At 40.2% G+C, this 25,913-nt stretch overlaps 1 protein-coding gene across 1 annotated transcript in view; it reads left to right on the top strand.

Annotated features, from left to right (window-relative positions):
- ITPR2 (inositol 1,4,5-trisphosphate receptor, type 2) overlaps nucleotides 1-25,913 on the top strand; it is a 586,895-nt gene that overhangs the window by 502,478 nt on the left and 58,504 nt on the right. The window contains exons 54-56 of the mRNA XM_010856005.1: nucleotides 3,728-3,858; nucleotides 4,983-5,148; nucleotides 18,700-18,860. Of these exons, the coding sequence (XP_010854307.1) occupies nucleotides 3,728-3,858; nucleotides 4,983-5,148; nucleotides 18,700-18,860 (458 nt within the window). The remainder of the gene's footprint in view (nucleotides 1-3,727; nucleotides 3,859-4,982; nucleotides 5,149-18,699; nucleotides 18,861-25,913) is intronic.

The raw sequence follows: 25,913 nt of genomic DNA, 5'->3' as shown, positions 1-25,913 counted from the left end.
TTTGAATAGTTTCTCCCCTACCCCAACTTAAGATTGCCACAATCCTCCATTGCCTGCCAGCTAAAATCCAAACTCCTTAGAGCTTTCAGAGAGCTCCCAGTTTATCTTCAGCCATATCTTACACTCCTCTACATACTGCTATTCATTTTTAAGCAAATTTTTTTTTTAACTCTGGGGCTCTCTGTCCATGCCTTGTGAAATGCCAATCTCCTGCTGTCTTACTCTATTGAATAGTCACGGCAAACTCAGTATCTGCATTAATTAAAAGGGCTCCCCTCTCATTATCCTTATTATTAAAAGTTCTCTCTCTGTTTTGATCTCTTTGTGCCACTCGTGTGGCTTTTATCATGTGTTAATTTGTCTGGTTATTTAAGTCCATATTTTATCTCATACTATTTTGCCAACTAGATGGTAAATCACCTTCCTTCTGTATGAAATTCTCCAGTGCCTCCTCATAGCTTTCTGGATAAAGTTTAAACTCTTCACCTGGGTGTATGATTCTTGCAGTAATCTGGCCCCTACCTGCTTCTCTTCTTACAGCTCCCATATTCATCTGTGTACCCCAAAGGCCCAGCCATTCCTGGTCTACTATGTTTTTTGGGGGGTGGGCTGCACCAGCAGCATGTTAATCTTAGCTCTGCAATCAGGAATGGAAACCACATCCCTTCCATTGACCGTACGGAGTCTTAACCACTGAACCACTAGGGCAGTCCCAAAGCCCAGCCATCCCAATCCATGTGTCATTCCGCAAACACTCCAGATACTTTCATGCCTGTTTGCCTTTGCTCATCCCATTTTATGTGCCTGGTATGTCTTCATTCATCTTATTGACGAAGGATGCCCCTCTTTCAGTAGTCAACCCAGGTGCCACCTTCTCTAGGATGCTGTCCCTGACACCCCCGCCCATGAGATGCATATCTATCCTGCTTCCTTGGTACCCAGGCCTTGCCTTTGTTTGTATGCTGACCTGTGTTTCCTAGAGGACCATGAGTTTCCTGGGGGTTGCAACACTTTCATCTTCTCACCTATATTTCCAGTGCCTAGCCCAGGGGCTCTTGATGAAGTGAAATGAGGCAGGCTTGGCATGGGGAAAGCCAGCTGGTTATGTAGGTAAGTCTCCACCAGGTGGCATTTACTTAGGTGAGTTCACCATGACTCAGGGCCTGGCTCTCAGCCTGAATGCCTGGGAGCTTGGCTCAACAAATCGTGAATAGATCCATCTCATAAAGGTAGAAACTTATTATCCACACTCACAGAGCCTGCTATGTGAAATCAGCATGCTTATGCACTAGTTATGAAGTGAGTGGACTGGGCTTTTGCTGGCATTGACCCTGACCTGGGCACTCTGCCTTTGTTTGCATGTCACACAGGAAGCCAGTTCTCCTCATGTGTTGGCGGCCAGTCTATTTTACTTCACAATGGCTAATCACGTGAGTTGCATGTGGATTGTACTGGCTCACCTCCCAAAGAACAAACAACCTCACTTCTCAATTATTGGGGAGAAATGGGCGCACTTTCCTGTAGCTTCTGTGAACTGATTAACCTACATGTAATAAGTCTTTAGTAAACACTGGTGTCGTATGATCAGGCAGTTGCTGATTAGATAAATAAATGCCACTAGATAGAAAATTATTTGAAAGTCTAACCGTGGCAAAGTAGCATAAGACATACTACACAAGATGGCACTGCTGGAAAACCATATTTCTCTTCAAAATTTCCTTTACCTCTTTTACATGTTTCTAACTGTTTTCTTCACATGCCTCTTGCCATCACCACCACCAGGCACTGGGACCTAGCCAAGCACTTTGCACACTGAGCTTTCTCTCTGTCTTCTCTGCCTTGCTTGTCTCTTCTGCTGCTCTGACGACTGTCACCACAAGCTTCCCCTCCTCCACATCTATTCTGTCTCCAAAAGCAGTTTCATTTCTTCTACTTTCTAAGTCAGAATATGCCTTGATGCTCACCTCTGAGGTTCACGGTCCAGCGCAGGCTCTGCCAGTATCTTCAATGCCGCATTTAGTGCTTGCCCACCTCTGACTTCCACCCTTCTCTCAAGGTGTATGTTCTGCTTTTTTTATTTTTATTTATTTTTTTGCTGTTCAAAGCAAATTTATTTATTGTTCCTAATCAACACTATTAATAAATCCAGGATTCTGTATGTTATGGATTTTTCTTAACCACTAGATAGGTCAGAATTAGAATAAATGGTGAGCAGTGGGGTATGAAAACATTTGATTTTCAAGGGAGTCATATTTTTCCATCAGTTCCACTTCAGAATATTTTACAATGTATTTTTCCCCTCATCTTTCTGATTTTGAATTTCACTATGTAACTGATTTAAAAAAACAAATGAACTGGTATTCCACTATGGAGAACAGTATGGAGGTTCCTTAAAAAACTAGGAATAAAACTATCATATGACCCAGCAATCCTGCTACTGGGCATATACCCTGAGGTGTATGTTTTAGAAAGAAACAACTCTGAGTAAAGGGAAAATACCAGATCCGCCATCCATGTGATGTTAAAGTCAGCTTACAAGAAGAAAGCCAGCCTTTCATAACAAAGTACCAAAGAAACTATAATGGATCATGTACACAAAATTAGAAGGATTCTTTTCCCTTTGGTAGTGGTGATTTTTACACTCACACCATAACATGCAGACTGGCTACATAATTCCAAAATTCAGCACCATTATGGTTTTTTAATCTAACAAGAAAAATACATTTCTTCTCACTTCTCAATTTAAGACATCTTGATTCTAATTCCCAACTTGGTGTGAACTTTTTATTATTTTAAGTGACTGAGAGATTACTACCAATTTTAGTAATTTTATCTTAAAAAAAATAAAACTAGAAATTTTTCTGTCACATAGTAATTTTTTTCCTCTCTCTATTTGTCCCTAAATATTTTCACATCTGGAGGAGGACTTGGCAACCCACTCCCGTATTCATACCTGAAGAGTCCCATGGACAGAGGAGCCTGGCGGGCTATGGTCTCCATAGAGTCACAAAGAGTCAGACATGTCTGAAGTGACTTAGCATGCACATGTTCGCATAAACACATTCACATAAAGTAAATTATTCACATGAAACAAATTGTTCACATCAATGCATTGTAGCACTGTGCTAGTCATTCAGAAAGTGTAGTCACTTACCAAAGAAATGAAATAATATCTGCCCTCAACTTGCAAGCACTTACTATGGGTATGCCAATCTCTGTGCCAAGTCTTTTACATACCTTAAATAAAATCCTTAAACAACCCTCCAAAGAGTTTAATCCTTAAACAGATTTCCCCATTTTACAGATGAGTACACTGAGGTTAATAACTTGCCCAAGTCCCAGTTCTGGAACAGAGTAGAGTTTGAAGCTAGGCTCGCCTAGCTTTCTTTTACACATTCTTTCCCCTGGGTGAGTTGATTGTTTTCAGAAGGTTTTATGGAACTCCCCCCACACCATGACAATGCCCAATGAATAGTAACTTTCTTATATTTCATCCTTTTCATTCTGTCATTTTCCACAGATGGAAGAAAAAGTGATTTGGGGATATTACACATGTGGCTTTATCAGTCTATATCAGTCTTGGGATGCCATATAGAATGTGTATTATTAATATATGACTTCAAGAAAGTGTGTCCTGGCACAGTTATGAAGAAATAGATCTTTAGATGTCAAAAAGAGTGTTTAAAGACGTGAGTTTGCTGTACAGTTTGACTTTGTGTTTTTATAGCTGATGAGGAATATGAAGATGGGATTGAAAGGACATGTGACACTCTTCTAATGTGCATTGTGACTGTCCTGAACCAGGGCCTCAGGAATGGTGGAGGCGTGGGCGACGTGCTGAGAAGACCATCAAAAGATGTAAGCTGGAGAAAAATAGTTTTTCACGGAGCACACGATCTTTTTTTTAGCCTTTCTTAACAGCATTTACAACCCAGTTTTTGTTTATAGGGTACTCCATTTTATGTTGTTTGCTATAAAAATATAATGGTAGCTCTTGAAAGCAACCCATTGTATAATAGAATTCCATAGAAATGGCAAATGTCCTAAAAATCTATATATGTTAGTAGGTCATGACATCTTACCAACTTTGAACTGTATATTGTATGACAGCAACAAAATCATGACTTCTGACTTTATGGAGGAGTTTGATTGTTACATAAATAACAGAAACCAGGCTGTCTCTTGTCTCTCAGTTTTTGCAAGCATGGAGATTTACTCTTTGCCTCTGAATAGGGACAACCTCCATTATTTGTCCACAAGGAATATCCAATCTGAATGGATTCTAACAGGATTTCATATATTAAAATGGCAAGGCTGAAAAACTTCTCATTGGTGGCAGCATCTCAAGTCCCCCACTGGGAGCTTGAACAAGTTCAATCCTCTAACTGGCCAGCCACATCACGTTGTCCATCCATCTCATGTTTCTTCATCTATTAAACACCTAGATTATCTGATCTCTAATGTATATTTTAATAACATTTATCAAGTAGAAATATGCTTGAGTTGAATGTACTTGACCCTATAAGGCCAAGAGCAAAATCTCCTTCAGAAATGGACAGACCGTTAGATTATACTCAAATTTCCAGTCTCTTTGACCTTTGGAAATGGCATTTGTTTACCTTCTGGGTAGCTCCTGGGATAGGAGCCTACTGCACCAAAATGCATGTAGCATAATTACATGTAAAGTGATTTTTAATACATGATAAATCCCTCCTTTGGAGAAGAAGAGTAAAAGTGCATGGAAGGAGTCTAGGGACAGACTGGAAAGTTTTCCTCACAAAACTTATAAAGTAAATGAAGATAAAAAGTGGGTCTTATTTTTTTCTAACTTGGAATACTATTTATAGTCATTGAGCAAACAGTTATTGAATATATACTTTCTGCTAGACAATATGCTAAATCAACATGCATTGAAAATGTGAGTTTGTATACATACATGATAGAAGGTTTTTTTTTAATGTTTTTAAAATGTTTTATTTCAGGAGCCCTTGTTTGCTGCTCGTGTGGTTTATGACCTTCTTTTTTATTTCATTGTCATCATTATCGTTCTGAACTTGATTTTTGGGGTTATCATCGATACTTTTGCTGATCTCAGAAGTGAAAAACAGAAAAAAGAAGAAATTCTAAAGACCACCTGCTTCATCTGTGGTAAGTGTTCTCAAGATACTAAAATAAGATTGAAAGAAACTGCCCAGTAGAAAGGAGGGGATGGAAGGATTTTTTGTTTGTCATGCCTTGGGAAAAATTATTTCAAAATGAAAGCTGGACAAAATTCAGATTATGTAACTGAGCATTGGACCGGGATACTCTGCTTCCAGAAATAGAAGAATCACACCCCAAAGCTCTCTTGTCATTATTTCTGCCATTTGTATGATTCTCTAACTATAGCATGTGTTGCAAAATGCCAGAAGGTTCCACCAACTGGCAAACAGATTTTTTATCACAATAACATATTGATTAAACAATAGAATGATTTTTATTTTATTCTGTTAGATTATGAATCCACAGATGAGTTTTCCAGCAGCTTGAACTTCTTACTCCCTGGCAGCACTTTGTCTTCGATTCTGAGTTGTGCTTTCTCCCAGTTTCTGTCTCTCTCTCCCCATCTCTCACACCCTGTGCTTTTCCTCTTCCTCTCTCAGACCCACCCAACCTTGCTTTCATCCTCATTATGTCCTTTGGCTCTACCCTCTGCTTCATAGACCTCAGCCCTTTCTGGTTTTAGTTGTCTCTATAGCTGGCTTAGTCACCCTAGGATCCTTTCCCCTCCTTTTCTTTTATAGAAGCTATAACATGGATGTAGTTTTGCTTTCTTTCTTTCTTTTTTCTTTTTTTTTTTTTTTGGCCTGCTGCACCATGTGACATGCGGAATATTATTCCCCAACCAAGGGTTGGATCCAAGCCCCCTGCAGTGGAAACACAGTCTTAACCACTGGACTGCCAGAGAAGTCCCCCTTTCCCCTCCTTGAATAACCACCAACTCCTGGTGATACTCAACATCTATTTTTCCATATTGAGCTGAAGTCACAAAATAAGTATAAGGGCTTCAACATTCATTATATAGTAGATAACCTTTATTCTATGTAACTTAAACTGCACCCTCAATAATCCCTTTCCTTCCTCAGTTCACCTTCTGTCACCTGTCTCTTTTCCCTGAATGGCTCATCCAAGCGTTCCCAACATCACTCCAACAGGTGGAAGTGTGCCAGATGTTAACCTGTAATAATGAGCTGTCTTCCAAGGAAACAAGCACAAATTCAACATGCCCGTCTCCAGGGTATCCACAATCTATTGTGAAATACAGAAAAGAAAAAAAAAATACCATTGCTGTCTAATGCATTAAGGGAAATGATAGATAAGTTTAAAGGTTGTTAACATTTCATTGGTCTTTAGTAGAGGGCAGATGAGAAAGTTAGGAAAAGTTTCCTGGAAGAGATGGTGATGGAGCTGATGGTAAAAGATGGAAAGGAGAGAGCCATATGAAAGTGGGTAGAAGCAGAGTGGCTAGCATAAGGAAAGGCGTGGAGAGGAGAACAGATGAAAAGAATCTTCATTTCCTATAAACAGATGAAAAGAATCTTCATTTTATAGTTTGGTGTTGCTAAAGTGAAAGTTTCAGAGCAGGGTATGCCAACAAAAGAGACTGGCCAGGCTATGCGTGACCTCTTATATTAAAAAGTTTGGACTTTATCCTTATGCTTTTATTATAGGTGGTGAAGATGGTGAATCATTATAGAATTTTAAGTAGAAGATACAGGGTGTAATTATTATTTTCAATCACTGGGCAGCTATGGGAAGTTGTTCATTGGGAAACAATACTGGAGGCAGAGGAACAAGGTAGAAGTTTATTGCCATTGTCCATAAGAGGTAAAGAAACCTTGATTCAGGATAGGTACCGATGGCAGTATTCAGGGTAATGGACAGAGTAAATATTGGAGAGGTAGACTCTGCCTGCCAGTGCAGGAGATGCAAGAGATGCAAGTTCAGTCCTTGGGTCGGAATATGCCCTGGAGGAGGAAATGACAACCCACTCCAGTATTCTTCCTGGAAAATCCCATGGACAGAGGAGCCTGGTGGGCTACAGTCCATGGGGTCACAAAGAGTAGAACATGATTTAGCGTGCATAAGCACACACAGAATCCTTAAATCTCAGTGGTTTGTAATGGATATGAAAAAATGTGAGTGCCTGGGTAGATGGTAGTACCAAAAGTTGAGTCTGAGAATGGAAGAAGAAAAACAATTTTAGGTAGGCATAGGCTGAATTTGGCTTTGAAAGTACTGAAAATGAGGTGTGTACTAAGTTGGACCATAAAGAAGGCTGAGCGCTGAAGAATTGATTCTTTCAAACTGTGGTGTTGGAGAAGGCTCTTGAGAGTCCCTTGGACTGCAAGGAGATTAAACCAGTCAATCCTAAAGGAAATCAACCCTGAATATCCATTGGAAGGACTGATGCTGAAGCTCTAATACTTTGGCCACCTGATGGGAAGAGCCGATGGTCTTTTCATTGGAAAAGACCCTGATGCTGGGAAAGATTGCAGGCAGGAGGAGAAGGGGACGACAGAGGATGAGATGGTTGGATGACGTCACTGACTTAAGGGACATGAGTTTGAGCAGGCCCCTGGAGATGGTGAAGGACAAGGAACCCTGGCATGCTGCAGTCCACGGGGTCGCAAAAAGTTGGACGTGACTGAGTGACTGAACAACAACTGAACACCCCAGTGGGATACACCCAGCACAGAGGTGAAGATATATGCCTGAGCCTCAGAGAAGGAGACAGTATTGGGGAGTCCTCAGCCTGAATGGGATAGAAAAAGCTGGAGTGTGGAGAAAGGCTTCTAAGTAAGAAGAGGAGACAATGGGATTCAAGTGGAAAACATCAGCATTGAAAAGCTGAAAGAGAAAGGGGATCACGTACACACAAGAACTATCCAGTATGAACGGTGTGAGCACAACCAGGCACAGGTGGCACGTGAAGGTAAAAGGAGAAAGTAGCCTTGGGGGGAATATAATAGATTGTCAACTGTGCCCAAGCAGAGAAGGCCAGTAACATGAACTGAAACACAGCCTTTGAATTTCTTGTTTAGGAGGTTTTGGAATCTTAGGAGTTTCCACGCGGATAAGGGCAGGGACCAGATTGCACAGTGCTGGGGAGGGACTTGCTGGAAGGAAATGACACAAAAAAGAGTCTTCTCTTTATATGTCTAGATTAGATGGAGGAACGCAAGATTGACATGGCGTCAGGAAGGTGTCGTACAATAATTGGGGGATTTGAGAAGAGAGTTATTATATATTAACAGAAGGGTGAGCCTCACAGAGGAAGAAAGATAACTGCCTTTGAAGAGTTTCCTGTGTCTCGTGGTCTTGCATTCACCCTGCTTCCTCAAAGCCTTTTTCTTCACAATCACAATGACTGTTGTGTCAGAACCCTGCCTCCGAAACATGGGCTCTTTGGGAAAAACCTGTCAGTAGAATGTGAACCTCATTCTAAGGCATGATCCTGTCTCCCCTATTCTAACAAGAACAAGCATGAACAGCAAAATAAGTGCATCACTTCACCCCCATTCCTGCTCCTCTGAGCTTTTCCTTCAATATCAAAGTCCTCTCTGGCTTTTCAAAGTGATCAAAAAGCTTGTAACCTATAAATTCCTTAAAATATCACATTAAGCTTCTTCCCCAAATTGAAGTGTTTGTCTCAAACCTCATCATGAATTTCCTGCTGACCTTTTCTTCTAGCTCAGGTTGCACATTCTCTGGGTCCATCACAAGGTCTCAGACTTTCTCCCAGCCCATGATTTTATCATTGACTCCTTGTGTCTTCCCTGTGCTGACCTCTTTAACACTGCTCTATGCAGTTTATTGCCAAATATGTAGCCAAGGCTCCAGCCTCTCTCCAAACTTTTATCCTTTGTTTTCCATGGTTGATTGACATTTTAAAAGGTATGACTTCCTGGCAGCCAATTTTACCATGTCTGTGAACCAGTACATCACGCCTCTCCATCTCCTTCCTCTAACCCAGCCGCTTATCCTGACTTCCATATTGCAATTAATGACAGCCTACTGGGCTGGCAACTTCTCCATCATTCTAAGCATCTCCTTTTTCCTCTTTCAGATGCACTACTTACCACGTGCTAATGAATCTGTTTTCACAATCTCACTCACTTCCTTCCACATATTCCCACAGCCACACCTTGGTTTTTCAGGCTTACCCTGGCTCATACCCCCAAATGACCTATTCAGTGCTGCCAGACAAAATTTTCCACATTGAGCTCATCATTTCCTTATTCAAAAGACCATCAATAGCATTGTACAGACTATAACTCAAAAACTCTGATTTTCCTGGCATGTAGGATGCCCCACAATTGGGCCTCTTCTTTTTTTGCCTGTCTTTCCTTCCACTGTCCTCCCATTTATAGCTCTAGGTCTGGTTCAACTGATTACTCATCTTTAACTCTTTCTTTCCCTGTGTTCTCAGTTATGGTGTTTCTGTTTAGAATGCCCAAACTCCTAGGCTATTGAACAACCACCCTCTCTCTGAGACCCAGATGTAAAATCGTTATTGCATGAGTTCAGCTTTCTCTGGTCTTACTAATCAGAAGCAAACACATTCACTCCTAAATTTTTCAATCACGATTAGCTCTAGGGTACTATACACGTTTTCCATAGTCTTATCTCCTCTGTTGGATACTATGCATTGCCATATTATTGAAACTAAATGAACTTTACAGTCAGATATATGTGGGTCTACAATGGTTCCCCATCCTGGCTTTGTGATCTTAGCCAAGTCTTCTTTCACCTTGAAAGTGAAGAATATGCTGCCATGTTTGGGGGTTGTGGTGGCTATAAATGAAATCTTGTACATAAAAATCCCTAAGTCAGTGCTTAGCTGAAAGTAAGCTTTCAATACATGATAACTTCTCTTCTTTAGGAGATCAACATCTACATCTTATCCATTTTTATGATTCCAGTTATTGGGTTGGCCAAAAAGTTCATTCAAGTTTTTCTGTAAGATGTAATGGAAAACTCCCAACGAACTCTTTGGCCAACTCAGTATGTATTGGGAATTATTCATAAATATTTGCTTGATGAATGACTATCCAATTAGTCACCTCCAAATTAACATTGTCTCTATACTTATGTGGCTTTTTGCTTATAAAGGAAAATAAAGCAAGTAGGTCCTAAGTTATTATATACGGTAGACAAAAACCTTAATTTCACTGATTCCAAGTTATTCCAAATTTTGTTACATGTAGGGTATAGTTTCTGTGGCATACACATATCCACAGGGATATATAGTGTGAGATATCAAGAAGTATTGGCTTCCCTGGCTCAAATGGTAAAGAATCCGCCTGCAGTGTGGGAGACGCAGGTTCAATCCTTGGGTTGGGAAGTTCCCCTGGAGGAAGGAACTGGCAACCCACTCCAGTATTCTTCTCTAGAGAATTCCATGGACAGAGGAGCCTGGCAGGCTACAGTCCATGGGGTCACAAAGAGTCGAACACAACTGAGCAACTAACACACACACACATCAAGAAGTATTAGATCAATGTAATGTATTTTTCAGAAACTTCATATTTATTCAAATATTTGAGAGGCCATTTAGGTAAGTTAACCAGACAGCAAATTTAAATAGTATTTTTTTATATCGGAACAACTATTTTGTAAAGTAGAACAAATTTAGTGTGAACATTTAAACTAGAAACTTAAATATTGAAAAGTGTTTCCAAGTTCTTATAGCTGCTAATCCCTGTGACCTCAGTAGCTTAAGGGTTCTTTATCCTCTGCCCTCAAAAGGCAGAAATATGTATAAAGTGTTATGATCATGTATATCTAGATATGTATTCATTCCTGGAATCACTTATTACATATAAGATCTAATATATACCACTGAAAGTGAGAGTGGCTCAGTCATGTCTGACTCTTTTCGACCCCATGAACTATACAGTCCATGGCATTCTCCAGGCCAGAAGACTGGGGTGGGCAGCCGTTCCCTTCTCCAGGGGATCTTCCCAACCCAGGAATCAAACTGAGGTCTCCTGCATTGCAGGCAGATTCTTTACCAACTGAGCTATCAGGGAAGCCCAAATATATACCATATATATTATAATAATATATCTTCAAGAGTGATTTAAACATATGGGATATTTGGGGATTGTATTAGCAGGCTATAAAATAGTTGTGTTTAATCTAGAAATGGTTCTTGGAACAGTCTGGTATTAAATTGTGATCCAGAGGGGAATATGGTATCAAATAACAGAAAAGGGATTTTCCACAGTAGGAATTGGCTCTAGGAATATTCCAAGGATACTCATAGTAGCGTTTGCAGAAGAGGTAGGTACTGTGACAGGCAGTGAGAGCAGATGGGACTTCTAAGCCTTGAAGACATGACCAGGTGTATCAGTTATGATTCAGAAAACAATTGCTAGGGATCCAGAAGGCAGTCATGACAGGGTGGTGATGAACACGTGACAGAGCTGAAGCAGCAAGCATGGAAACAGTTTGGCTCTGTTGTCCACGTTAACTTAATTTTGAATTACTAGAGGCTGAAGAGCAACATAATAACAAAAAGGAGGAAGGTCAGAATTCCTATCATAAGGAGAGTCAGATTCCTGGAATTAAAGGTCTGTCTAGATGCTTTAATAGGAAATAAAGGTTATTTTGTGAGGAAAGCATCTGTGTTCTTCTCTTGGTGTGTTAATTCCTTCTCTGTACCTTATGCGTGATTTTATTCTCTTATATGTTAGGCATTGTTTTATTCTCTTATTCTCTATACTTATGCATGAGAGTCATTCATTCACCTATTTGTTCAATACTTATATCCACAGTGTAGTAGGATCTTGCAGTGAACAAAACCAGACAAAAAGCACTGTCATCATGGAGCTTATTTTCTAACATACATAGACTGTCAAATTATGACAAGGTCTAGGAGAAAAATAGAGCAGAGAAGAGGAATAGGAATGCCTGGCTACTGAGTGGATATGTGCCCTTATCGTGGTCGTACTGGGTGGGAAACACAGCATAAGTGTAGTCTTCTCCTTTTTCCCGAAAAGTTTGTATTAGGCACACAGAACTCTTCTTACCCATCCTTTTTTTTCTTTTTTAGTCATCTCATCCAGTGCTCTGGCTTTCATTGTTGTTTTATGTCATTGATCCTTGAACTAGTAGAGTTACATCTTGAATGCTTTTTTGGAGTTCCCAGCTTCCTACCTAGCATCCCAACATTAATTTTTCTATAGGCATCTTAAGTGGCACCCATCCCATATCAAACATATCCTCCCTTTAAAAGCTCTTCCTTCTATTTTTTTCCTCTTGATTTGTTGATATTACCTTAAACTCACTCATCCAAGTCAGAAAAGTCAGAGTCATACTTCATTCCTACTAAATCTATACATCTAATTGGACATCAGGCCCTCCTCAGTTTTCATTTGTGAGTCCTCTTCAATCTCTTATTCATATATTCAATTATTCTGTCAACTTTAGTTGAATGTCAACTGTTTTCCAATTGCTATGCCAGGTGCCGGTAATACAAAGCATAAATCAGACAATAAAGTAGTAGAGCCTAAGGAATCAGTAGAAACAGACAAGTTTTGCAGAAAGACACTGAAAGGATCAACCAAGGGAGTCAGAGTGGTGCCAGTGGTTGAGCTGGCTCTTGGAAAAGGAATTCCTATAAAGTGGGAAAGAGACTAGATAGAGGCATAGGGTTTTCAAAGGATTTGGTGTGTTTGGAGAATAGTAAGGAAGTCAGGGTGACCACAGGACGTGTGCAGAGTTAGTACATGAGTCTGAGGGCAGCGTCAGGTTCCTTGGTGGACAGGGACTTCATTAACAGAAGAGACGAAGGGCTAGAAACATAAATCTTTGATGAGTTGAGTTTGACATGCCTATAAAGTTATCCAAGAGGCAGCTGGAAATAAAATCTAAAGTTGAGAAAAAAGGTCAGTACTGGGAATAAAGATTGAGAAATCATCAGCGTGATGCTGGTTGAAACCACACGAATGGACTATAATGCTTAGAGAGTAGGATCTAATGATGATGAAAGACAACCAATTTCCCTCCGTTACATGCCTCCTCCCGTGCCCTGACCCCCTGGACTCCCACCCTCTCCTCTTCTCTCACAGTCTTCCTCTAAATCCTGCCACCAGAAATTACTTAAAGAACAGCACCCAGTATGCTAGGCTCCACTCAGAAGCCTTCAGAATAAACTGCAGACTCCTTAGCTTTGTGTGTAAAACTTTTCAGGGTTTGTGCCAAGCGTACTATTTCATGTTCGTTTCCGAGTGTTCCCTCCTGACCATACCAGAAGAATTGACAGTTCCCCAACAGGGCATTGCTTTCATCTCTAGTTTTGCTGTGCTGTTTCCTCTGCCCAGAGGCAAAAGAACATAGATTTGGAGTCAGGAATATTTTTATTTAAATATTGGCTGACTTTTTCACTAAGTAGAGGTATTAACGTGAGCAATCAATGAAATCCCTCTGAATCTCTTTTTTCACATGCTGAAAGGTCAGATTGATTATTGTTGTTATTATAGCATATTTAAACATCTTTATAGTTCTCAGCATAAATAGGTGCTCAGTAAAAATTAAGTACCCTTTCTTACTGGTCATCTCTTCTCTACTTGCCCTGGTCATGTTTCATAGGTCAGACGTTTATTATGCCTCGTTGAAACCTTTCAAAATGTATCTGGTCAAAACTCGTTTTGCCTTCCTTTATGTTTCCTTGATAGTTTATACCACTTAGAATATAATACAATTTGTCTGTTTCCTTTACCCTATTATGGATTGATTGATGGTAGACATTATCTTTTTATCTTTATAGTTCTATGTACCTTGCAATAGGTACATAGGTAGGTAATTGTTTGAATTGGATTCTAGGAAAAAGCTACTTAAAAATTTTCTCCATTTTTCTGTAATGGCTCTGTTGAGATATAATTTATATACCTTATGATAGACTCATTTAAAGTATACATTTTCAGTGGGTTTAGTATGTTCAGAGTTGTGTATCTAGCATCATAATTTTATTTTTTTAATTAATTTATTTCTTTACAATATTGTGGTAGTTTTTGCCATACATTGACATGTACAGCCATGGGTGTACATGTGTCACCATAATTTTAGAACATCTTCATTGCCCTCTAAAGAAACCTCCTACCCTTTGGCCATCACTGTTCACTTCCTTCCCATCAAACTGACCATCCTCCTGAGCCCTAGGCCACCACTGATCTACTTTCTGTCGCTATAGATTTGCCTGTCCTAAGCATTTCATATAAATGGAATCGTATCATATGTGGTCATCTGTGACTTGCTTCTTTCACTTAGTATGTTTTCAAGGTTCATATTAGCATGCATCAGTACTTTCTTATTGCAGAAAAATATGCATTGTACGGATATACCATACTTTGTTTATCTTTTTATCAGTTGATGAACATTTGGGTTTCTACTTTTTAGCCATTATGAATAATGCTGCTACAGATACTCATGTATATGCTTTTATGTGGACATACATTTTTTTCTGTTATGAATGTACCTGAGTGGAATTGTTGGTAACATGGTAACTCTGTGTTCAACTTTTGAGAAACTGCTAAACTATTTTTGAAGTGTAGGAGGGTTCCAATTTATCCATGTCATCAATACTGCTGTTATCTGTTTTTAATTATATGCATCCTAGTGGAACATCCTAGGATTATATGAATCCTAGTGACATATTCCTTTTTTATTCTTTTTTTTTGTTGTTGTTGTTGTTTCTTAATTTTATTTTATTTTTAAACTTTACAATATTGTATTGATAAGTATTTATTGAAAGAATACATGAACAATTTAAGATAACAAATACGGTAAGCAAAAGAGCCATCATGGAGAGCCAGATGCTTGAATTTAGCAAGATCTGCAGCCCCACCATACGCTATTACCCAACTTTTTTCTCGGCTTCCCCCTTTCTCTCTTTTCTAGGGCGATTCTAATTCCCTCTCTCTACTTGCAGATCCACCCCCTGATTTCTGCCAGTTTACAACTTCTACTGCTTCATTGCTTTCTACTTATATTCTACTCTTTCCTGCATCTCTTCAATTCTGTTTTGTTCTTAGTGATATACTCCTAATTCACTCAATTAACATTTTATTCAGTGCTGACTACATGCCAGGCAATGTTCTAAACTACAGGGACCATTATTGAAGAAAAGAGACACATATATCTGCCCATGGATATGCAGTAAATAATCAACATAATTAGCTCATATCTAAGTTCCCAGATAAAACGTTATGCCTTTCTTTTGTGCTAATTAGCAGCCTGGATTTTTCTTTTTTTTTTTTTTCAGTTTGGATTCCTTTTTTTTCCTTTTTTAAACTTTACAATATTGTATTAGTTTTGCCAAACATCGAAATGAATCCGCTGGATTTTTCTTGCACAACAATTTTTACCTATATACCTGAGACTTGTGGTCCAGTTTAATTAAACACCTTTGATATGGCTATTTTCAGTCTGTTTGGAGATGAAAAACACTGTAAGACAAAGGAAAGAGTGATCAAAAGTATCAGTAGAAAGTGAAAGTGAAGTTGTTCAGTCATGTCCAACTCTTTGCAACCTCATGGACTGTAGCCTACCAGGCTTCTCAGTCCATGGGGTTTTCCAGGCAAGAGTATTAAAGTGGGTTGCCATTGCCTTCTCCAGGGGATCTTCCCAACCCAGGGATCGAACCCTGGTCTCCCGCATTGTAGGCAGACGCTTTACCCTCTGAGCCACCAGGGAAGCCCATTAGAAAGGGAGGGACAGACTAAATAAAGCAATAAAATTAAGCCACATTGAGAAAGTGAGGTTTAACACTAGAAGGTAAGTGAGTTAGTCCAAGAGATATCAGAGAGAAGAGAGCTGTAGAGAGAGGAAACAGTCAGTTCAAAGGCCCTGAGGCAGGGATCTGGGTGCCAGGAAGAGCGGAGAAGCCCTTGGTGGCTGGATGAGAGTTAGCCAGGGAGAGGAGGTGGGAGATAAGATTAGAAAGGCTTCAGGGCCACATCACATAGGGTTTAGCAAGGTGCTATTGCATGGGGTATATTTAAGCTCAACCATTATTCATTGTTTTTTCAATTTTTGAGCTTAACTGGGGATCCTGTATTTTCCCTGGCAACCCTATTCATGGGCCATTGTAAGAATGTTGACCTTTTTTCTGAGGAGAGGAACCACTGCAGGGTTTAAAACAGAGGAGAGACACCATCCTACTCAGGTTTTTAAAATGTCACTCTGGCTGCTGTGTTGAGAATAGGCCTTAGAGAGGAAATATGGAAGCAAGGAGGCCTGGGCGTTATTTGGGTAAACCAGATGAGAGACAATAATGGCTCAAACCAGAGTGGTAGCCTTGGAGGTGGTGAGAGGTGATCAGATTCTGGGTATATGTTGAAGATACAGCCAAACTAATTTCTTTTTTAAATTTTTAAAAAATATTTTAATTGGTAGAAAATTGCTTTACAATTTTATGTTGGTTTCTGCCATTCAACCATGTGAATCAGTCATAAATTATATATATCCCTTTCAACCCTCCTCTCCCTTCACCCCACCCCTCTAGGTCATCACAGGGCTCCAGGTTGGGCTCTCTATGTTATTTAGTAATTTCCCACTATCTATTTTATATACGATCATGTATATATGGGCTTCCCTGGTGGCTCTGATGGTAAAGAATCTGCCCACAATTCAGAAGACCTGGGTTCAATCCCTGGGTCAGGAATGGCAACCCACTCCAGTATTCTTGCTTGAGGAATTCCATGGTGAGCTACAGTCCATGGGATCACAAAGACTCAGACAAGACTGAGCCACAAACCCACACATACACACACACACACACACACACACACACACACACACACACAGTGTATATATGTCAGAGCTACCTTCTCAATTATTAGAGAAAGGCAAATCAAAACTACAATGAGGTATCACTTCATACCAGTCAGAACGGCCATCACCAGAAAATCTACAAACAATAATTGCTGGAGAGGATGTGGAGAAAAGGGAACCATCCTGAACTGTTAGTGGGAATGTAAACTGATTACAGCCATTATGGAAAACAGTATGGGGATTCCTTAAAAAACTAGGAACAAATCTAACATATGACCCAAAAATCCCACTCCTGGGCATATACCGTGAGAAAACCACAATTCTAAAAGATACTTGTACCCCAGTGTTCATTGCAGCAATATTTACAGTAGCCAAGACATGGAAGCAACCTAGATGTCCCTCAACAGATGAAAGGATAAAGAAGTTGTGGTACATATATACAATGGAATATTATTCAGCCATAAAAAGGAATGAATTTGAGTCAGTTGTAGTGAGGTGGATGAACCTAGAGCCTCTTATAGAGTGAAGTAAGCCAGAAAGAGAAAAACAAGTATTGTATAGTTAAAGCATATATATGGAATCTAGAAAAAATGGTATTCATGAGCCTAGTAGAGAACAGATTTGTGGACCCAGCAGAGGGAGGTGAAGGTGGGGCGAATTGTAAAAGTACCAAATGAATTTCAACATGAATTGGATGTGACATGTGAGACAGAGGATTCAAGGATGACTCTAGACTTTTGGCGTGAAAACTGAAAGACTGGAGTTGCCATGGAATGAAAAGAGGACGTGGGTGGAGCTCGTTTGGGGGAGAGGATTGGATTTTTATTTGAAGCATGCTAAGCTGACGATAGGTCAAGTAAGACGAGGGATGATCATCAGCCAGCTAAATTTTATGGTATTTCCCATAAAAATATCCAATAATATAATTTAAAAGGTCACACCTTCATTGGGGACAGACTTTTTGTGATTTATGTATTTTGTATCTTATTGTTTAAAGGGTCTTCTTCATGCCTAAAGGGCCAGATGACTTAAAAAAAAAAAAAATGTTTAGGAAGAAAGTAGCCAGTTTTGGAATTCAGTTTCCAGATTTCTTCTCCAGTATCCGAACTGCAAAACCAGACTGAATCCCAACATCCCATTTTACTTGGCAGCTTAATTCATTTTTCCATAGACGTTTTTCTTCATCTCCATTCATTTCCTTTCATCTACCCTTCAACCTTTGAGAGAAAAGCATCTTACTACCCAGATCCTCTCCTCAGTGTCCTTCCAGAAGCTAAAAAAATATTCCCTGGAAATTGATCAGACCTTCCCCTCCCCAAAATGCCTGGAACACGGTAGTCTAAGGGTGGGACAAGCCTGTGAATCCTTATTGCATTCAGAACACAGATCTCTGTGGACATTCTTTTGCCTTCACTGATTACAAGTGGTTTTGAAGAGAGATGACTGTTAACTGCTTTTTTTTCTCTTTTTACCCAAGTTCCTGGATAAAATGGCATTTTTTTTTTCTGCCCTGATTATTAGCAAGCGTGCTTTTTCTTGCACAGTCATTTTGACTTCTTTTTCTTAGACTTGAGGTCCAATTTATTATAATTTGACAATTTTTATTTGGTTATGTTTTAAATTGTCTGCAAATTTTGCATCTATAATAGGACTTCACTTTTCCCGGGATCCACAGGGGATAATGTTAGTTGGGAAGAAATGAAAAACTCTGGCATTTTTTCTGGAGGTCTTGTGTACCACGTTTTTAATCATAACATTTAAAATCGTCACGCTCTTTCAGAAAATGTTTCTTCCCAATAATGATTATGTTTTTATGCCCAAAGTGAGTGCTGATTAAATGACACATTACACACATTGTCTCTTCTGGTTTTTTTGCAGGACTCGAGAGGGACAAGTTTGATAATAAAACGGTTTCTTTTGAGGAACACATCAAGTCAGAACACAATATGTGGCATTATTTGTACTTCCTAGTCCTGGTGAAGGTGAAAGACCCAACTGAATATACCGGACCTGAAAGTTACGTGGCTCAAATGATTGTGGTGAGTGAGGAGAGGGCTTGGATCTATGACTGTACTGCATTCTGTATGCTTCCAATTCCATACCCTACCTTTCTTCCAGAATGCAAAGGTTCTAGCAGTCATTTTGTTAACTTTTAAATAGGACTGTCAATCACTGAAGAACCTCTGTCCTGGCTAAATCATTGGTTCTTAGTGGACATCTTGGTTATACAAACCAAATCTAAGCTTCAGATGTACAGATGGTATTTCCTGGAGAATTCTCTGTGCAGTGAATTCAGTCCTTTCTGTCATCTTCTGACCTCATGCTTCCTGTCCTCACTAATGTCTCAGTTCCCCAAATCTGGAACTCTCACTTTGGTACATGATTCATACTTCAAGAAAAGCCTTGAATTTCAGAAATCAAGCATTTAAGCAATTAAAGAGTGTTTGGGGAGGGGATAATGTTCAACCCCAGTGGGAGAGCATTGACTTTTTGTCAGTGTACATTTTGGGTCGATTGACTAGTGTTGGTGATGGATTTGCCCTGATCCTGCTGTGTCCAGTTGCTTGTGACTCCTCCTTATGATCAGTAGCATTGCATAGAGAGTACGGTTGTCCATGATTCAAAGTTTCTTCTGTTTCATAGAAAATTAAAATGAACTGGCTTAAAGAGAAGTCAGAGTTGCAACTTTCATGTATCTATGATACGCATTTTGTTGTTCAGTCACTAAGTCATGTCCAACTCTTTGCGACCCCATAGACTGCAGCACACCAGGCTTCACTGTCCTTCACTGTCTCCCAGAGTTGGCTCAAACCCATTGTCCATTGAGTTAGTGTGTATCATTGCATCTGATGCTGAAGCTGAAGCTCCAGTACTTTGGCCACCTAATTCAAAGAGCTGACTCATTGGAAAAGCCCCCGATTCTGGGAAAGATTGAAGGCAGGAGGAGAAGGGGATGACAGAGGATGAGATGGTTGGATGGCATCAGTGACTCAATGGACATGAATTTGAGCAAACTCTGGGAGATAGTGAAGGACAGGGAAGCCTGGTCTTCTGCAAGTCCATGAGGTCACAAAGAGTCAGACATGACTTAGTAATTGAATAATGACAAATCTTTGTATCTGCTATAAATTCTTGTATTCTTACAATAAATGTGGCCATGTGTTGGATTTTGCCTCAAAAACCATCCTCCAAAGTTGTGTTAATTATTTGAGAATGAGGCCTTCAAAGAACCAAGACCCTCTTTAATGCTGAATCCCAAGAATGTGTGTATGCTCAGTCACTTCAGTCATGTTTGACTCCTTGTGACCCTGTAGACTGTAGCCTGCCAGGCACCTCTGTCCATGGGATTCTCTAGGGAGGAATACTGGAGTGGGTTGCTATGCCCTCTTCCAGAGGATCTTCCTGACCCAAGTATTGAACCCTCATCTCTTGGATCTGCTGCATTGGCAGGTGGAGTCCTTACCACTAGCACCACCTGGGAAGCCCCATCCCAAGGATAACATTTTAAACACCAGAGTGTCAGGAGAGCCAGGTAACAGCGGGTCTGTATCTTCCCCTCTGGGAGCTTACATCCACTTAGGAAGGCATAAGCTACAATACAATGAACAACCAAAGAACATGTTCAGAGGCTAACATCTTACTAAGTTACTAACATCTTAACATCACACTGTTTTACCTTACCTGAAAATATTTATGTGTCACAGGAGAGCTCCATGTAAATTGAGTTTTTTTAATTCAGCATTTTTCATCCTATTTTATTATGGACATGCATCCTACTGTAAGTTATTTTCTCTCCATTTTTATATGACAGTGGGCAGAACCTAATATTGTTTCTTTTTTTTCCATGTAGCCTTTTCTGCCCTCTCTTCCTTCTAAATTAGGAAACAGGTTATCATTTTGAGAATAGACACTCACAGTCATCATTTATTCTTGATCTCAAGATGCTCAGAGACTATTTATGTGAAACATTTTGTTTCTGCTTACCAGGGGAAAATCATGTAAGCATTCATTTAACGTGTGACCTCAGGACTTGCCTAGTGGTCCAGTGGTTAAAGCTCCGAGCTCCTAATGCAGGGCTCGTGGGTTCCATCCCTGGTTGGAGAACTACGATCCCATATGCCTTGAAGTGTGGCCAAATTTTTTTTTAATTTAGAAAAGTAAGTGAATACAATGTGACCTCACACTGCTGTATTTTATCAAAGTTTGAGTTACATTTAATTAATATATATTTATCAGTCATCTATTATGTCCCTTGGACTAAAGATTTTGGAGAATACACTGAAGTCTGAAACATTCCTTTTCTTAAAGCCAAAGAATTTAGAGCTTCCTAAGAAGAGGAGGTGAATAATAAACCTAAAGTACAACAAGTTCCCTAAGAGTGGAAAAGAGAAAAGTCTGAAGGCTTAACGATGTAGAGTGATAATTAACTGGAAGGTGGTGGAAGGGATGTGAGGGGTGTGTGTGTCTGTATGTCTGTGTGTATGTGTAATACATGAAACAGGGTAGAGTTTGTGCAGATGAGGAGTGTCTACTGGATTAAGAGTGAGTTCCTATAAGAGGGAGCAGCCTAAAGAAAAGCCTCAGAATGGGACATTCAAACACTCAGGGGATAGTTACTTGCCTGGTTTCACCAGCACATGGTTTACTTCTAAGGAAGTTCTGCAAGTTACAACCCGCAAGTTATGACCCAAAAAGTCAACTGGACTTTTGAGTAAGAGGTGTAGGTTTTGGTCATTATTTTGTTTCAGCAAAGGGAAGCCACAGAGGTTTTTACCTAAGGGAATAATATGGCCCAGTAGAGTGTTCAGGCAGAGGTGCGTGGGCTGGTTTGGGGAAAGGAAAGACGAAGTGAGAGGTGGTACTTGGCAGTCGACAAGATCAGGAGGGGGCCGTGAAGGAGCAGGGGAAAGGCTGAGAGCTGAGCCAGGGACACCTGACACTGTGAGCCTGGTCACTGGGAGAAAGGCAGCGAGTGGGTTTCAGAAAGTCTCCATGAGGAGGAGAAACTAGTCAGAGAAGAAGACTTGTTGATTTTGAAACAAGACAGGAGGCTGAGTCATTGGGAGACATGCTATAGTGATAACAGCAGGAGTCTTCCACCGGAAAGATCTGGACCCAAACCCTGACTCTAGCACGGGTCTGCTGTGTGGTCTTGGTATCTTGGGTGAGTCTTTGAACCTCCCTGAGACCCTGCCTCCTCACCTGAGAGGCAGAAAATGGGTGTGAGATCAGTGAGATGATGTGTAAAAAGTGACTTGCTTCTGGTGGGTACTCAGTAATTGGCAGTTTTCCCTGGGGTCATCCACATGGAAAGACAGCTGGCACCATCAGGTTAGCGAGTGGCAGGAGAAAGAAATATAAAGAGAGGAGAAGAAGCCAGAGACAAAACCTGGGGAATCTCATCTTGAGGAAAAAGGAAGAAGACAAATAAAATAAGTAGAAAAGAAGACAATAAAAAAGGGTAGAAGAAGCACCAGGAAGTGGAGTGTGTCAGAAGCCTAGAGATGAGCATTTTCAGTGTCAGAGTTCACAGCATCAGTTGTTGCAAAGAAAAGACAGGTCCAAGCCTTTGGATCTAGGGTAAGGAAATTCCCAGGTGACTGCCAAGAAACTGTTGACCCATCTTTAGCCTTCATATTAAAATCACCATTTTGCTGGGCTCTTGTCCTTGAATGTTTAAGACTTACATTTCCGTGTGTCTGTCCATCCTCTCCTCTCTCAAGAACCAGGACAAGAGGGAGGAGAACCACAAACTTATTCGAGCATGAAATGTCTCATTCTCATCCAAGTGGAGCACATCCAAGAGAATAGGCACTGGTCCTGAATTTTAATGGTCAGGAGAAGGAAGACTGATATTAAGCTTAGGAAGGATGGAAACAAAAAGTCATTTGACTCTTAAGAGTGTTCATTTACTGAAATAGCCCTTTTGGAAAACTTCTGAAAATCTGTAGCTGACAAACCCAGTTTGGAAAAGTGTTACTCCAAGCTCCATGGAGATTATGGTCTCCTAATCTTGATCCACCAAGAGGGAGAAGATTTTAGAGCTCATAGCAAGTCAACACACGTCTTTAGCTCATTTCAAAGACTGTATTTTTCTCTTCCTCCAGGTCAAAGGTAATCACTCTTACCAGCTTGGTAGGAAACCTTCTATTTTCCTACCATTTCAATTTCTGGTCTTTAAAATTAGGTACATTTACCAGTTTGATTTAAATGCTTGTTTATCAATAGAGCTTTAGAAGAAGTTTTCATTTCTTCATGGTGGACATAGGTTTTACCCTCAAGGATTTATGCAAAATAAAATAAGGAAGTTCCTCATGTTTGTTCATGAAACAACTCATCTGAATTCTACTACACTTTAAGTAAGCCCAATTTGGACCTACGGGCCCTTAGCAAATGCTTCCTGTCTTCTGGTGAAATGAGAAAAATAAGAATATACCAAGTTTGGGGCTGTTTCTCCCCTCTGTGTATTTTCCACCTCCAACCCATCCATTTTATGTTCAGGTAAAGTGAGTACTTGGCGGCTTCCCAGGTGGCACTAGGGGTAAAGAACCCACCTACAAGTGCAGGAGACAAAAAACACAGGTTCGATCCCTGCATTGGGAAGATCCCCCGGAGGAGTGCATAGCAACGCACTCCAGTATAATTGCCTGGAAAACCCCATGGACAGAGGAGCCTTCCGTCCAAAAGGTCACAGAGAGTCAGATAGGACTGAGGCAACTTGGCACGCACACAACACACATAAAGAATATTTATACTCATATGCAGGCACCCCACTCCAGTACTCTTGCCTGGAAAATCCCATGGACGGAGGAGCCTGGTGGGCTGCAGTCCATGGGGTCGCTAAGAGTCAGACACGACTGAGTGACTTCACTTTCACTTTCATGCACTGGAGAAGGAAATGGCAACCCACTTCAGTGTTCTTGCCTGGAGAATCCCAGGGACTGGGGAGCCTGGTGGGCTGCCGTCTATGGGGTCACACAGAGTCGGACATGACTGAAGTGACTTAGCAGCAGCAGCAGCATACATAATAAATAAATTGATACATTGTTTCTAAGGGTTAGATTCTTAGAAAATACATTTGTGCCTCTACGTCCACCCAGTGACAGGGTCAAACCTCTAAAATATTCATAGGAACTTAAAACTTCCTCACTCCTGCCTTCAGACCCTGCCTCAAGCTGTTTAACTATCCACTGTCTGAGTCTTTGAATTAACACAAAACTCTTTTGGGATATTGTTATGGGAGATGTGAGTAGATCAAGGTATTTTGGGAATATATTTTCTTCTCGCAAACAAGTTCTCATTTTTTATAAGAGGATTGATATTTTGAGCTAGTGTTTCTTGGGGACACAAAGTGGGAGACAGAAAAGGAAGTACCGCGCAGGAAAGTAAAAATAATGAAAAAGAACCCAGTAAACTAGGAGGAGAGGGCCTAAGAGGGTGAGTCCTGTAGCCTGTGCTAGTAATGGCCTGTGAGCATCACTAATCCCCTTCGCTTCCGCCATCACCCAAAGGATGATACTGAAGAGGAACAAACAAAATAGAGATCATTAGAAAAAATGCCCAAGGCTTTTAGAGGTTTCTGTAACGTTTTGGAGACATTTTCAGATTTTCAGTTGCTCATTTGCCAAGGTACGTTAGGGACCTTTGGGAATATTTAGTACTTAGTTTGACAAACAGTGAGAATGAACTCAGAGATACCGGAACGGCTGGCAGGTACCCTGCTTGTTCAGAGAACTGCCCACGTGTTCTGGTGTACTGGGTGGCAACCCAGACCCTGGCTGGCCATGCCCCATGACCTTGGCTTTGGAGGGGACCAGTTCCTCATTTTAGTGTATGGCCCTTTTAAGCTCTTATGCTTATTTCACTCTTGACTAATAATTATTTGTGGACATCGTGGTGATGTCAGCTGGGACAGTTTCACTTGTTCTTTTTTGGGGGGCTGGAGTTGTATGGGGGTTTTTTTGTTTTCTTAATTTTTATTGGAATACAGTCGATTTACAATATTATGTTAATTTCTGCTGTACAGCAAAGTGAATCAGTTTTACACACATACACACACACACACACCCCCACACACCCACACATACACTCTTAAAAAATTTTTTTCCATATAAGTCATTGCAGAGTATTGAGTAGAATTCTCTGTACTATACCATAGGTTCTTGTTGGTTATCCATTTTATATAGTTTGTATCTGCTAATCCCAGTCTCCCAATTTATCCTGTCCCCCCTTTCCCCTTCTGGTAACCATAAATTTGTTTTCTACATATATGACTCTATTTCTGTTTGGTAAGTTCATTTGTATCATTTCTTTTTAGATTCCATGTATTAAGTGATATCACAGAGTATTTGTCTTTCTCTGTCTGACTTACTTTACTCAGTATGATAATCTCTAGTTGCATCCATTTTGCTGCAAATGGTTTTATTTCATTCTTTTTATGGCTGAATAATATTCCACTGTGTATATTTAACACACCTTCTTTGCCCATTCATTGCCAATGGACATTTAGGTTACTTCCATGTCTTAGCTATTGAAATGGTGCTGCTATGAACACTGGGGCACATGTATCTTTTCAGATTAGTTTTCTCTGGATATATGCCCAGGGGTGGGATTGCTTGATCATATGATAGTATTTTTAGTTTTTTAAGGAATCTTCATGTTGTTTTCCATAATAATTGTGCCAATTAACTCATGTTTTTGTTAACATAATAGTTGTCTTGACACAAAAACTATTTTAAGTTTCTTGAAGGCCACAGCTAGGAATAGAGTAGCTTTTGTTCTGTGTAAGACCAGAGCAGGTGATATCTGTAATATACATTAAAAGTAACTCGATAGACATTTAGTGTTTCTTCTATGCTAGCAGCTATTCTGTGGTTTTGATACATAAGACTAAACAAGAAGTAATCTGTTCCCTTGGGCTTCCCACGTGGCACTAGCGGTAAAGAACCCGCCTATCGATGCAGGAGATATAAGAGATGTGTGTTTCATCCTGGGTCGTGAAGCTCCTCTGGAGGAGAGCATGGCAACCCACTCCAATATTCTTGCCTGGAAAATCCCATGGGCAGAATAAGCTGGTGGGCTACAGTCCATGG

Source organism: Bison bison, unplaced genomic scaffold, assembly GCF_000754665.1.
Source record: "Bison bison bison isolate TAMUID 2011002044 unplaced genomic scaffold, Bison_UMD1.0 scf7180017864370, whole genome shotgun sequence".
NCBI lineage: Eukaryota > Metazoa > Chordata > Mammalia > Artiodactyla > Bovidae > Bison > Bison bison.
The sequence above is the reverse complement of the archived record's forward strand: the minus strand, read 5'-3'. Positions and strand labels throughout refer to the sequence as shown.